The sequence below is a fragment of the Leptodactylus fuscus genome, chromosome 6, assembly GCF_031893055.1.
Source record: "Leptodactylus fuscus isolate aLepFus1 chromosome 6, aLepFus1.hap2, whole genome shotgun sequence".
NCBI classification, from domain to species: domain Eukaryota; kingdom Metazoa; phylum Chordata; class Amphibia; order Anura; family Leptodactylidae; genus Leptodactylus; species Leptodactylus fuscus.
In genome coordinates this window covers 162,544,858-162,556,813 of record NC_134270.1, presented here as the reverse complement: position 1 = coordinate 162,556,813, position 11,956 = coordinate 162,544,858, and the positions used below count along the sequence as shown (strand labels likewise).

The following is an 11,956-nucleotide window of genomic DNA, read 5'->3' as shown; positions in this document are numbered from 1 at the left end:
TGCAGTAGCTGAGGCACATATGATGAGGTTCTGCAGCAGCCGGGATACATACCATGAGGCCCTGCAGTAGCTGAGGCACATATGATGAAGTTCTGCAGCAGCTGGGGTGCGTATGTTGAGGCCCTGCAGTAGCTGAGTTACATTTGATGAAGTTCTGCAGCAGCTCGGGCGCATACAGTGATGCCCTGCAGTAGCTGAGGCACATATGATGAAGTTCTGCAGCAGCTGTGGTGTGTACGGTGAGGTTCTGCAGCAGCTCGATGGTAAATAATTTCAGAATGAGTTCTATAGAATTTCTTTCCTGTGTTGTTTTCCGCAGTGTCCCTAGATATGGAGCTGACAATACAATACTGACTGCAGTCTCTTCATGATGATGTCTTCAGCCGGTCCATGAGGGCTGAGTTTTGGCCTGGTCAGATGTCATCCATTGGTCCCTGAATACATTCACAGAAGAGCTGTAGGGCTTTTGGGGAGGGGGCAGCATCCCAGTGCAATACATTAGCAAATATAACCTGCCCCCACCCCATATTCATTATCTGCAAGGGTAATGGAAGAGACATAGGACTGTGTTTCCTGGGATAAGCCATATTTCCACCACTATTTGATGTGACCTGAAGCTGGAGGTGCACAGGAATGGCTATAGCCCTAGCTCAAAGTCACAAACATGGGAAAGGCCACGATTACTATTCCCACACCAACATGGTAGAACAGTAGCTGCCACACACAAGATGGCGGCCACAGGCGAATGTCACGTGCCCTCTCCTCTGTGGTAAAGGAGTACGTCACTTCCGGTAGGTGCTCAGTCACTGTTTGGGAAGAAGATGGCGTCTAGCGGTGGCAGCTCGGGCCCCGGCTGGGAGGTGGCGGTACGGCCGCTCCTCTCCGCCTCCTACTCGGCCTTTGACATGAAGGAGCTGCCGCAGCTGCTGGCCTCCGTGATCGAGAGGTGAGGAGGGCCGGGGGCGGGAGGGAGAGGGGCAGGAGACCCCGGGATGGAGAGAGCTGTGTCACTGCGGCCATGACAGGTGGGGGAGCGGCGCTGACAACAGAGGCCGAGGCCCCCCCGACAACGCCTGACCCCCGGGGGTCACTGTGAGGGCATGACCTCCCCTCTGACGCCCCTAACCTTCATCCTCATCACAATGCCAAATAGTCCCTGGCTGCAGCCTCACCCCTGACAACCGACAACTCCTGGCATTGGTGTCCTAGTGTCACCCAGACTGATGGCCTCCTCCTAAATCTGCGCCCTCATCCCTGACACCTTGTCAAAGTGATCGGCTGTAATATTACTGTGGACAACACTGACACCCCAAATCTGAGCACTGACTGACAACACCAGCACCCCAAATCTGCACCCTCGCCCCTGACACCTTGTAATAGTAACCAGCTGTAATATCTCCTCTGACTACCCTGATATCCCAAATCTGGACCATCCCCCTCACCTCTGATTCTCTGCTGACTATACTCTATCCAAATCTGAGCAGTGACCATCATGGCTGACCCCTGTAATTATTGGAGTATCCCCTCTGACTACACTGACCCCCCACATCTTGAACTATTGCCTTTCACCCCAACACCCCCTTGTACTTTAATACAACCACTGGCATTACTGATCCCCCAAATCTGAACCGTTGTCCAAGACTCTGACAACCCTATCAGTGTAGTATCACTCCTGACAACCCCAAATCTCGGACAGCTGCGGCGTCTGACACCCCCAATGCCCGCAGTGACACCCTAGACCCAAGGCTATAACGTGGCTCCAGTATATAGAGCCAAGAGCGGGATTGGTTTCTGCAGGATGTGATCTGTACCCCGGTGCTAAGTATACAGAGCTGTGACTGCTATGGTGTAAGGCTCTGTTCACACCCTGTATTATTACACCACTTCCTCTGCAACACGTGACACTGATACTTGGATTTTTGCTGCAATTCTCACCGTTGACTAATCTTTGCATTTTCCACCCAGAATAACTGATAGCGGTGGATTGTGTGTGCGCAGGTATTCTCCTATGTGACCAGGGTAGTAGAAACCGCACACATGGAGTACATGCCGAAAACTGCAGGAAAAATACAGTGTAGACATATCCCAAGGCCTATGGCCAGAAATGGTTTTACATCAACATTGGCAAGTTATAAAGGAAACCGAAAGGAGAGCAACTTGTCCCTTCCCCCTCTCCGATCCCCATTGCTTACACTGACCTCTCCGGTCTATCTGTATCTCTCCCCCGCCCTTGCTGGGTTGCAGGTACCCCTCACCACTACGTCCCGCTATGGGCACATCACTTGATGCAATGGGTGTGAGATTTTCTGGGACACAGCTGTTATTTATAGTCTCTGTTCACACATTAGGACGTCCAGACTTGTGTGCTATGTGTCTATTACTACAGTGTTATATAAACAGGTTCCCTGGCAAAGAGCCACGAGGTGACAGCGCAGGCCGCAGGAATCTCTGAGCAGGACGGACTGCTGCTATTGAGGGGGGAGCCATTACTATACAGGCATTACACCTATAGCAAATAGTCTACACTGCTGACTGATATCTGTAATCTGCACTGATACATTGTAGCAACTATCAGAGATTTGTGCTGTTGTTTTGCTTACAGATTGGATATATTTGTTGTAAGGGAAACCTATCCGCATAAGAAAGCGGTTATCTAAGGAAACCACACGGACCCCATAGACTATAATGGGATCTGTCTGGTTTTGCACGAATCATGCGGAGTGTAAAGCGCTGTTTGTATGTTTTTATCAAATAGTTAAAAATCTTTTCAATGACTGAGCGTCCTTTACATGGGACTTGGCCCTTTCCTGCTGTCCAGGTTCTCTCTGATAGTGACCTCAGGGCAGGTTATGGCCGTACTAGTCCAGATCCGGGGTCTGCGCTCTTTGCAGAGGGGATTGTCTGACTTTGCAGCGTCGGCTCTTCCAGGCTTCACATGTCTCGTTGTCAGCTGATGTGGCCGGATCAGATGATCTGCTGTCTTGTGTCTTCTATGTCTTCCAGGATGATTAAGTTACCTATTGTGGTCGCTGTCTGCTCTGGGGGTCACCAGAGGACGGCATGTGGTTTATGGTGCAATACTGCCAGGATTACAGACACAGACTGTACTTTCTGCACTTTGTTGCCTTATGTTTACTTGTATGTCAGTGAGGGTACAAATGTACCAGGGCGGGCGATGGAGACTTAAAGGGATATTCCCACCTGTACTGTATATGCTGTAAGCACTAGATGGATGCATTTGCGCCTCTGGGACTATTGACCCCGGTCTTGCTGCTGTGTCACCTATGTGTCACCTATAGACAGCACTGACCTTGGCGTTGCAGCCTTTACTCACTGTCCTGTATATAACTGACCTGTAAACAATGCTGACCTTGGATCACCTATAGACCTGGCCTTACTATACACTTGCCCTACTGTATATAACTGACCTGTAAATAATGCTGACCTTCGATCACCTATAGACGTTGCTGGCTCTGCAGCCTCCACTCACCCTCTATTATCTCACCTATAGACAGCACTGACCTTGGAACTGCAGCCTTCTGTATATAATGGACCTATAGACAGTGCTGACCTTATTGCTGCATTCACCCTCAATCACCTATACACGTTGCTGGCTTTGCAGCCTCCACTCACCCACCAGTATGTCACCTATAGACATTGCTGACTTTGGAGCTGCAGTTCACCCTCTTGTCACCTATAGAGAGCGCTGTACCCAGAATTGCAGCCTCCGCTCACCTTCCTGCATGTCACCTATAGACTTGGCCTTACTATACACTCGCCCTACTGTATATAACTGACCTATAGACAGTGCTGACCTGGTCGCCGATACATTGCTGTACCCACAGCTGCGGCCTCTCCTCCCCCTCCACCTTTCTCCGTGTCCAAAATAAGTGGAAACCTTCCAGATTTGGCGCTGAGCTCCGAGTTCTGAAACCTTTATTATTTTGTTCTTTGTTCGTACTTTGTGTTCTGCCTGAGGGTCTGCTGTGTAATGCGATGCTAGATGGGAGCCCAGGCTGTCCAGCACACCTTCTCTTAAAGGGATGTTCAGGCTTTGAGGGTGGGGCCACGTCCTCTTCCAGATTGTGGACGTTTTAGAAGCTTGTCCTAGTCCTGAGCCCATAGCTGGTGGGTTTGTTACACTGTATCTTCTTAGACAATCCCCTGTAAGCTGTTCGCTACAGTGATACAATGTCGCAACTCATCCGTTTCTTGTGTGGGCGAGATCAGGAGGCTTTTTACCCCCTTATATTGATGATCACTTTATCTGTATTTGACTTGTCCCTTTCTGTCTCATTTCAGTGAATCGGAGATTCTTCACCATGACAAACAGTATGAACCTTTCTACTCGTCATTCGTGGCGCTGTCTACACATTACATCACCACCGTGAGCTCTCAGAGTAAGTATCCCTGCCCTGTGGTGAGTGGAGGGGATGCTGGTACTTGTAGTTCTACACTTCTGTTGTCTTCAGCTGTTTTCTCTTTTTCTTCCTCCAGTTCCCAGGAACCAGTTACAGTCTGTAGCTGCTGCTTGCAAAGTCTTGCTTGAGTTTTCCCTTCTACGGTTGGAGAGCCCCGATGAGGCGTGTGCTGTGTCCCAGGTCGGTCCAAGTTTGTCCCTGACGTTTCATTTGGGGTCCTCTGACTCGGAACCCCCGGGTGTCTGTGTATAAACGAAATGCTTTATTTATAATGGAGTTTTGTCACGCTACGATCCAGTCATTTTAATGGGGAGCGTCCAGGATTGAGAGCCCTCAGACTTCTATAGTATTGTAGGGTCAGGGGATGATCATACACATTAAGGAGAGTGTGTGCCTACATAGGGGTACGGAGACTTTATATAGTGTTCTAGTCTGAATAGATGGTTTGTATTGTATTATTCGTTTGATGTAGAGAGAATAATACTGACTACATCTCTTATATTATATCCTGCAGAAGCATCTGATCCTCCTGATCAAGGGTCTGTGTACGGGGACCAGCCGCCTGGATAGGACGGAGATAATCACATTTACTGCAATGATGAAATCCTCTAAACTGCCTCAGACTATACAGACTCTTTCTGATGGTGAGTAGGAAGATGCACGGCCTGCGGACTTTCCATATGTATTGATTCTGACTTGCAGCCTGTATTATATTTGGGGTAGGCCATCAATACTAGATCGGTGGGATCTGATTTCTGGCACCCCCTGCCAGTCTGTTGGTCGGCCATAAGTAGTATACTCCTGAATAGAGATGAGCGAGTACTGTTTGGATCAACTGATCCGAACAGCACGCTCGCATAGAAATGAATGGACGTAGGCGTCACGCGGGGGGTTAAGCGGCCGGCCGCTGTCAAAGCCGAAGTACCAGGTGCATCCATTCATTCCTATGGAGCGTGCTGTTCGGATTGGCTGATCCCAACAATACTCACTCATCTCTACTCCTGAACAACCCCTTCAGCATGTCATAGATATTACCTCTAGATTGTGATGGGTGTGTGCTTGGGCATATGGGTAGGGCAATGTCATGGCTTGGAGATTACTGGCAATAGGACCCCAGACAGATATTAAGAGCCATAAGCACTTCCTATATTGAATCTGTCCTATTCTCCCCTCACAGTGGAGGATCAGAAAGAAACCGCCGTACTCCTGAGTCCTGAGCTGCGCCAGAAAGAGGTGAAAATGAACTTTCTTAACCAGCTGACGTCCGTGTTTAACCCCCGAGGCTCCACATCGTCCTCGGCCTCCTCGCACGCACAGGTAAGTCATGTTCTTGTAGTTTCAGTACTTGCTGTAACGTATTGTCAGGCGAAAGTCATCCTCCATATTTTGTTTGCACCCCATCTTTCCAGAAGCTAGGAATTCTTTCTGTCCATGTTATAGATATATGAGCAGTATAAACAGCTTGGGGATATATGTCACAGCTACTTTACAACAGTCAGTATATTGATTCAGGTCTGTGTGCAGACGACATTGATCTTTTACCTGTTGTGTTTAGGTGGAAACAGAAGTGGACGACACCGATCAGGCATCTGCAGCGAATACAATGAGCATCTTCATAGCCCAGAACGTGGCCAGTCTTCAGGAGCTGGGTAAGACTCACCTTATACGGTATCTAAGTGGAGCGTAGGTGTGTGCACAATCTTATGTCATAAATCGAATTGCTGTCTGGTTTCCCATGTTGCAGGAGGATCAGAGAAGCTGCTAAGAGTCTGCTTGAACCTGCCCTACTTCTTGAGATATATTAACCGTTTCCAAGACGCTGTGTCCGCTAATTCCTTCTTCATTATGCCAGCCACAGTTGGAGATGCTACAGCTGTTCGCAATGGGTAAGAAGACGTCCATGGATAAAGCGGGGCTGACCTGCACACCTCACGTCCATCTTTAATGTATATAGGAAAGTTTAACACACTATCCTAATGCTTTCCAGGTTTCACTCGCTTGTGATTGATGTGACCATGGCGCTGGATACACTTTCTCTACCTGTCATGGAGCCTTTGACTCCTCCTCGGCTTAAAGATGTCACACTGCTGGCCCTGAGTTGCTTGTATGCAGGTAAATGGCACTTACGTTTGACTAATCCCTCGGCCACCATGTCCCTTATACAACCGTGACCGCTTCTCCTCTTCTGTGTAAAGGTGTCAGCGTGGCTACGTGCATGGCAATCCTCCATGTCGGAAGTACTCAGCAGGTACGGACTGGGTCTACAAGTTGCAAAGAGGAAGACTATGAAAACGATGCAGCCACCATTGTGCAGAAATGTGTAAGTGAAGTGTGTGGTTTTGCTGCCTGCCATGTGCATTTATTGTGTAGTTATATTCATTGATCTGGCTTTTCCTATATTATAGCTTGAAATCTATGAGATGATCGGACAAGCCATAAACAGTTCCAGAAGAGCAGGTGGAGAGGTAGGAAGAATGAATGTACATTAATATTAATCTACCATGAAAAGTCACTTGTCCATCAAGTTCAGCCAAAGGACAGAAGCCACAAGTAACGCAGCTAAGCTCACTATATAGCCGTGCAACCACATCCTTCCTAATTTTTGCACAAGCCATACTTCTAGTGACTTAGCGTGTTATCTGTGTCTGTCATTGCCGGTCAGTTTGTATGCCCTTTGTCCATAATGATGTTCTGACCTGTATATCCATAATGACTATGACATGAATGTGAGCTTAGCTGCAGTCCGGCCTCCTATGCCTTCATACATGGGACCTTTCTTTACAATGGATTTGTGTTTATTCCTTTAGCATTACCAGAACTTCCAGCTACTGGGCGCCTGGTGTCTGGTCAACAGTCTGTACCTGATTCTCAATCTCAGCCCTACCGCCCTGGCAGACAAAGGCAAGGAGAAAGATCCGCTGGCAGCGCTCAGAGTCAGAGACATTGCCCGGGCAAAGGAAGGAGTGGGCTCCCCAAAACTGGGCCCTGGCAAAGGGTAGGTTGGCTAAGCGCAGACACACAGTGCTTATTGCTCTCAATTATATTTGTGGGTGTGGGGCCATTCCTGCTACTTGTAGTGCTTGCGATTGCTAGTCCTGTTATTTCAGGAATGGTTAGTTAATATTTTCTTGAAGTTCTGGACGACCAGTATACACAGACAGAACGTGGCAATAGACAACAGCAGCTTGAGCACCCTTAAGGGATGAATCGGATGATCAGAAGGAAGTCCAAGGGTTGTAGTCTACACCACAATGTAATCTAGTACAGGGTTATGAGACCAGTCATCCTCTCCACTAGAGGAGATCATGTTTTATTAGCTTTGTATGTGAATAGTAGAAAGCCATAAGCTAATCTGTTATTTTCTTTTTCCTTTAGACATCAAGGTTTTGGGGTCCTATCAGTTGTACTTGCAAACCACGCTATCAAGCTGCTGACGTCTCTTTTCCAGGATCTGCAAGTGGAGACTTTGCACAAGGTGACTGATGTTTTCCATGTCCCTTCTTTATCCATCACCATAACATCGAGCTGACACAAAGTCCTTATGGGTGGTTATAGCAACGCTAAAGCTTATCCCTTAACTTTTGGATAGGGGATAACTATGTCATCAGTGGAAGTCCAATCGTGGCCCGGTCGCTCATGCTGAATGGTATGGCTGGTCACTTCCGTGCTATGCCACTTGTATGGGTCTGTGAAGTACAGAGCAGACCCATGTACAGTGCATGTTCTCTACAGACCTGTACACTTCATTGACTTCGAACAGGAATAGGCCGTGTCCTGATTTTTGCATAAGGCTTGCAGGCACCACACGGGCCCATGAAAAAGTCATATGTATAAGGCCATAGAAAAGAATTGATCAGTGTGCTATCCATTAAAAACTGACTAAAGTGACGCTTATGTGCACGGAGCTTTAATTTTACGATTTCTTAATATGCAGCAAGCCTGGGATACAGATGGCCCCCTGGCAGAGCTGAGCATCACCGCACAGAGCACATCCATCCAGAGAATACAGAGGCTCATCGATTCCATCCCACTGACTAATCTGCTCTTCACTGTTCTATCTACGTCCTACCGCAAGGTGACGCTGTGTTATATTTTTTGTATTACAGACCACAAGTCATGTGACCCATCATGGGGAATCTGATTCTGCAAATTTGGGTCAGAACCACTGTCTGGACACGATGTGCACTTGTAATATAATATAATCTTCTCTTATACTCAGGCCTGTGTCTTACAACGACAGAGAAAGGGCTCTATGAGTAGTGATGCCAGTGCCTCCACCGATTCTAATACATACTATGAAGATGACTTCAGCAGCACAGAGGAAGACAGCAGTCAAGGTAATTGCGTCACTTATTGACCACCGTGTACACTATGATAATATTTTGTTTTATGCAGTTACCTATATAAAATCTTTGCAAATACTTAGCTTTTTTTTTATTGATGTTTTCACTGGTCACCTCCAGAGCTGCATTCAATGTACTTCAGCTCTGGAAACCGATATCACCTTATTTCCAGTCAGGTGACCTAAAAACGGAGCCTTTCAAAGGCGACGTTTTGCTTTTAAAGGCATTATTCTGACACGTCTCGTGTTGCTACAGATGATGACAGTGAACCTATCCTGGGACAGTGGTTTGAAGAGACGATCTCTCCCAGTAAAGAGAAGGTCCCACCGCCACCTCCACCACCGCCGCCTCTTGAGAGCTCTCCTACAGCTAAAAGTCCTAGCAAACAGAACGCCGCAGGCAATGGCAATATCCTGGCCAGTCGCAAGGATCCAGAACTGGTATGAAAAAGCATTTAGTCATTCTATTGGACATATTTCGTTTTTATTCACAATATTCTTCAGATCTGCCTCCAGTTTTAGCCTCTGCTCATAATTTTTTATTTGTTCCCCTCCAGTTCCTTAGCCTCGCCTCCAATACACTGAACTTTCTCACCAGCTGCATGCTGAATTCCCGCAGCAATTTCATCCGTAACTACCTGAGTGTGTCGCTGACTGAACATCATATGTCCACCCTGGCTTGTATCATCAAAGACGTGGACAAGGACGGACTGAAAGGTTTGTGGTCTGAAGATAAGAGTCTCTTTACCTTGCTTAGACCATCTGGTTTCTAATCTTTTCTTCCTCCTTTCTAGGGTCATCCGATGAGGATTTTGCTGTTGCTTTGTACCAGTTTAATCATTGTTTGGTGACGTCTGATCTTCAGTCTCCTACACTACAGGTACTGTACGTCACTACAGGGCCGGTGTCATAGACCTCTCCCTTGCTGTATATTAAGATTTGTCTTATTTAAAGGGGTATTCTTTTGATGACAAGCTGTCCACTGTGTGTTTAATATCTGCTGTATCAGGCAACACGGTGGCTCAGTGGTTAGCACTGCAGTCTTGCAGCCCTGGAGTCCTGGGTTCGAATCCTGCCAGGAACAACATCTGCAAGGAGTTTTTATGTTCTCCCCATGTTTGCATGGATTTACTCCCATTCTGCAAAGACACACTGATAGGGAAATATGTACATTGTGAACCCTATACAGAGCTTACAATCTACATAAAAAGATAAAATATCTGCTATATCAGTGGACTTCTAACCACTTGTCCTCCACCATTTGCCAGAATGGAGGTCCTACGCTCTTTGCTTGAATAGAATAGTGATGGAGTATGTAATCTGCCACTTCATTCAAAGTCTATGGGACTGAGCAATGTTTTCTCTGTCCATCTTATAGACCTTTAATGGGCCACCAGCATTCATGCTCCGATTCCAAGCAAATGGAGCCTGTAGGAGCCACAGTGTGGTAATCGCTGATCTAGCAGTTATCGCCTATCCACTTCATAAGTGACAACTTGTTACTGGAATATCTCTTTCTCCAGTGGACTAAGTTTTTTGCATCTCTTCTTGTTTGGCAGAGTGCTCTCCTACAGCACCTTGGAATCGCCCCTCTCAGTGAGGGTCCTTGGCCCCTGTACATTCATCCTCAGAGTCTTTCGGTTCTGTCACGTCTCTTGCTGCTATGGCAGCACAAGGCAAGCCTGCAGGGGGAGCCGGATGTACCTGAATGTCTGCGCGTGTGGGACAGGTAAGTGCATACAATGATTTCTGAAAACATACAAGACATTGGTTATTTGGTGACTTTAAATCCCTGTCCACACGTACTATTACTGCTAATTTTCAAAGTGGAATTTGCACCAAAATCTGCAACAATTCAGCAAGTTGTGAATTCACATTTAATTACAGACATTGTGTACCTTGAATATTCTTCTTAATAGTAAAAATGTATATTGGGGCCATACTTTATTTCCTAAAATCAGGGTTCACGACAGACCTGTTGTATTTCCAGTATAGGGTATTCCATTATAATGGGGTTACATTCACTTTTTCCTTTTATAGCATTTAGTATTAGCAGATTGTGTTTGCCTTGTTCTTATACCTGCTTTCATGGTTCACCCAGGTTTGTTGGGACCCTGAAGCAGAACGCCCTCCAGGGAGTGGTACCAGGGGACACCGAAGACGTCAATGTGGATCATCTTCAACTACTGCTGCTAATCTTTCATAATTTGTCAGAGAGGGGGCGCCAGAGTATCCTATTGCTCTGTATACAGACTCTGCAGGATTTGGCTAGTAACCTGGATTCACAGTTGCCGGCTGTCCCCTTACTGCTGGGGAGATTGCTCCTAGTATTTGACTATCTCCTGCACCAGTACTCCAAGCCACCACTCTACCTTTTTGAGCAGGTAACATTTTGGATAAATCCGAATTTGTTTTTGGTAGAAATATTGCTTTTTTTTTCCCTTTTTAATTCATTTTGCTATATTGGATGTTTTTCATTGTTTGTGTGCAGGTGCAGTACAATCTTCTTACACCTCCTATTCACTCTGGGGTGTCACATGAGGGGACTTGTCGCACTTCAGCTTTGTATTACGGCTTCAAAGAAGTGGAAGAAAACTGGACAAAACACTGTACAACAGGTGAGGCACTGGGATGGATGGTGCAGGTAGCATTGTGTCCTGCAGATGTTGCATGGACCGTGCAAAAATATCTGCTGCTTGGAAATATACCCTGAAATTTCCTTGAATGTTTTGCAGATGAGTAGTGAAGTGTATTCAGTATTGTTGACCATCCTCAGGGCACACACAAGCTCTCAGGATCCCTCTGATGACATATTGTAAAAGTTACAGTCCTTTTATTGATTTCATGTAATGTCTCATAGACGCTGCTCCTCAGCCCCGATTCTACAGTATCCTCACCCAGGAGGCCTCTGAAGATGACCTGCACAGGCTTGATACTGAGGTAAGGACTTGTCGCCTCTCACCGAAGGCCCTGATGTCTGTCCCACAGGTCACATCTTGTATTCTTGTCATGTTTCTACAGGTTTGTGAAGTCCTCTTCTCTCGAGCACTGAAGTATGACGACTTGTACACCGCCCTCATTTCTTTATTAGCTGCCGGATCTCAGCTCGACACAGTCCGGAGGAACGAGAACAAAAGCATCACGGCCCTGGTGAGAGCTCTGCCCACAAGGGTCGGGGGGGAAAGGTCTCCCT

General features: G+C 46.9%; 1 protein-coding gene across 9 annotated transcripts in view; it reads left to right on the top strand.

The window, feature by feature from the left end:
* The first annotated feature begins 810 nt into the window (after positions 1 to 810).
* The window catches only part of UBR4 (ubiquitin protein ligase E3 component n-recognin 4), a 55,137-nt gene continuing 43,991 nt past the window's right edge, over positions 811 to 11,956 (top strand). For all 9 annotated transcript variants that reach the window (XM_075277874.1, XM_075277873.1, XM_075277872.1 and 6 more), the window contains exons 1-22: positions 811 to 946; positions 4,303 to 4,400; positions 4,498 to 4,601; positions 4,936 to 5,065; positions 5,599 to 5,738; positions 5,977 to 6,070; positions 6,166 to 6,307; positions 6,409 to 6,533; positions 6,617 to 6,741; positions 6,827 to 6,886; positions 7,229 to 7,416; positions 7,797 to 7,896; positions 8,356 to 8,496; positions 8,641 to 8,758; positions 9,020 to 9,204; positions 9,321 to 9,480; positions 9,558 to 9,643; positions 10,323 to 10,492; positions 10,865 to 11,147; positions 11,255 to 11,381; positions 11,624 to 11,703; positions 11,785 to 11,913. In XM_075277874.1, the coding sequence (XP_075133975.1) occupies positions 822 to 946; positions 4,303 to 4,400; positions 4,498 to 4,601; positions 4,936 to 5,065; positions 5,599 to 5,738; positions 5,977 to 6,070; positions 6,166 to 6,307; positions 6,409 to 6,533; positions 6,617 to 6,741; positions 6,827 to 6,886; positions 7,229 to 7,416; positions 7,797 to 7,896; positions 8,356 to 8,496; positions 8,641 to 8,758; positions 9,020 to 9,204; positions 9,321 to 9,480; positions 9,558 to 9,643; positions 10,323 to 10,492; positions 10,865 to 11,147; positions 11,255 to 11,381; positions 11,624 to 11,703; positions 11,785 to 11,913 (2,910 nt within the window). In that variant the 5' untranslated portion in view covers positions 811 to 821. The remainder of the gene's footprint in view (positions 947 to 4,302; positions 4,401 to 4,497; positions 4,602 to 4,935; positions 5,066 to 5,598; positions 5,739 to 5,976; positions 6,071 to 6,165; positions 6,308 to 6,408; positions 6,534 to 6,616; positions 6,742 to 6,826; positions 6,887 to 7,228; positions 7,417 to 7,796; positions 7,897 to 8,355; positions 8,497 to 8,640; positions 8,759 to 9,019; positions 9,205 to 9,320; positions 9,481 to 9,557; positions 9,644 to 10,322; positions 10,493 to 10,864; positions 11,148 to 11,254; positions 11,382 to 11,623; positions 11,704 to 11,784; positions 11,914 to 11,956) is intronic.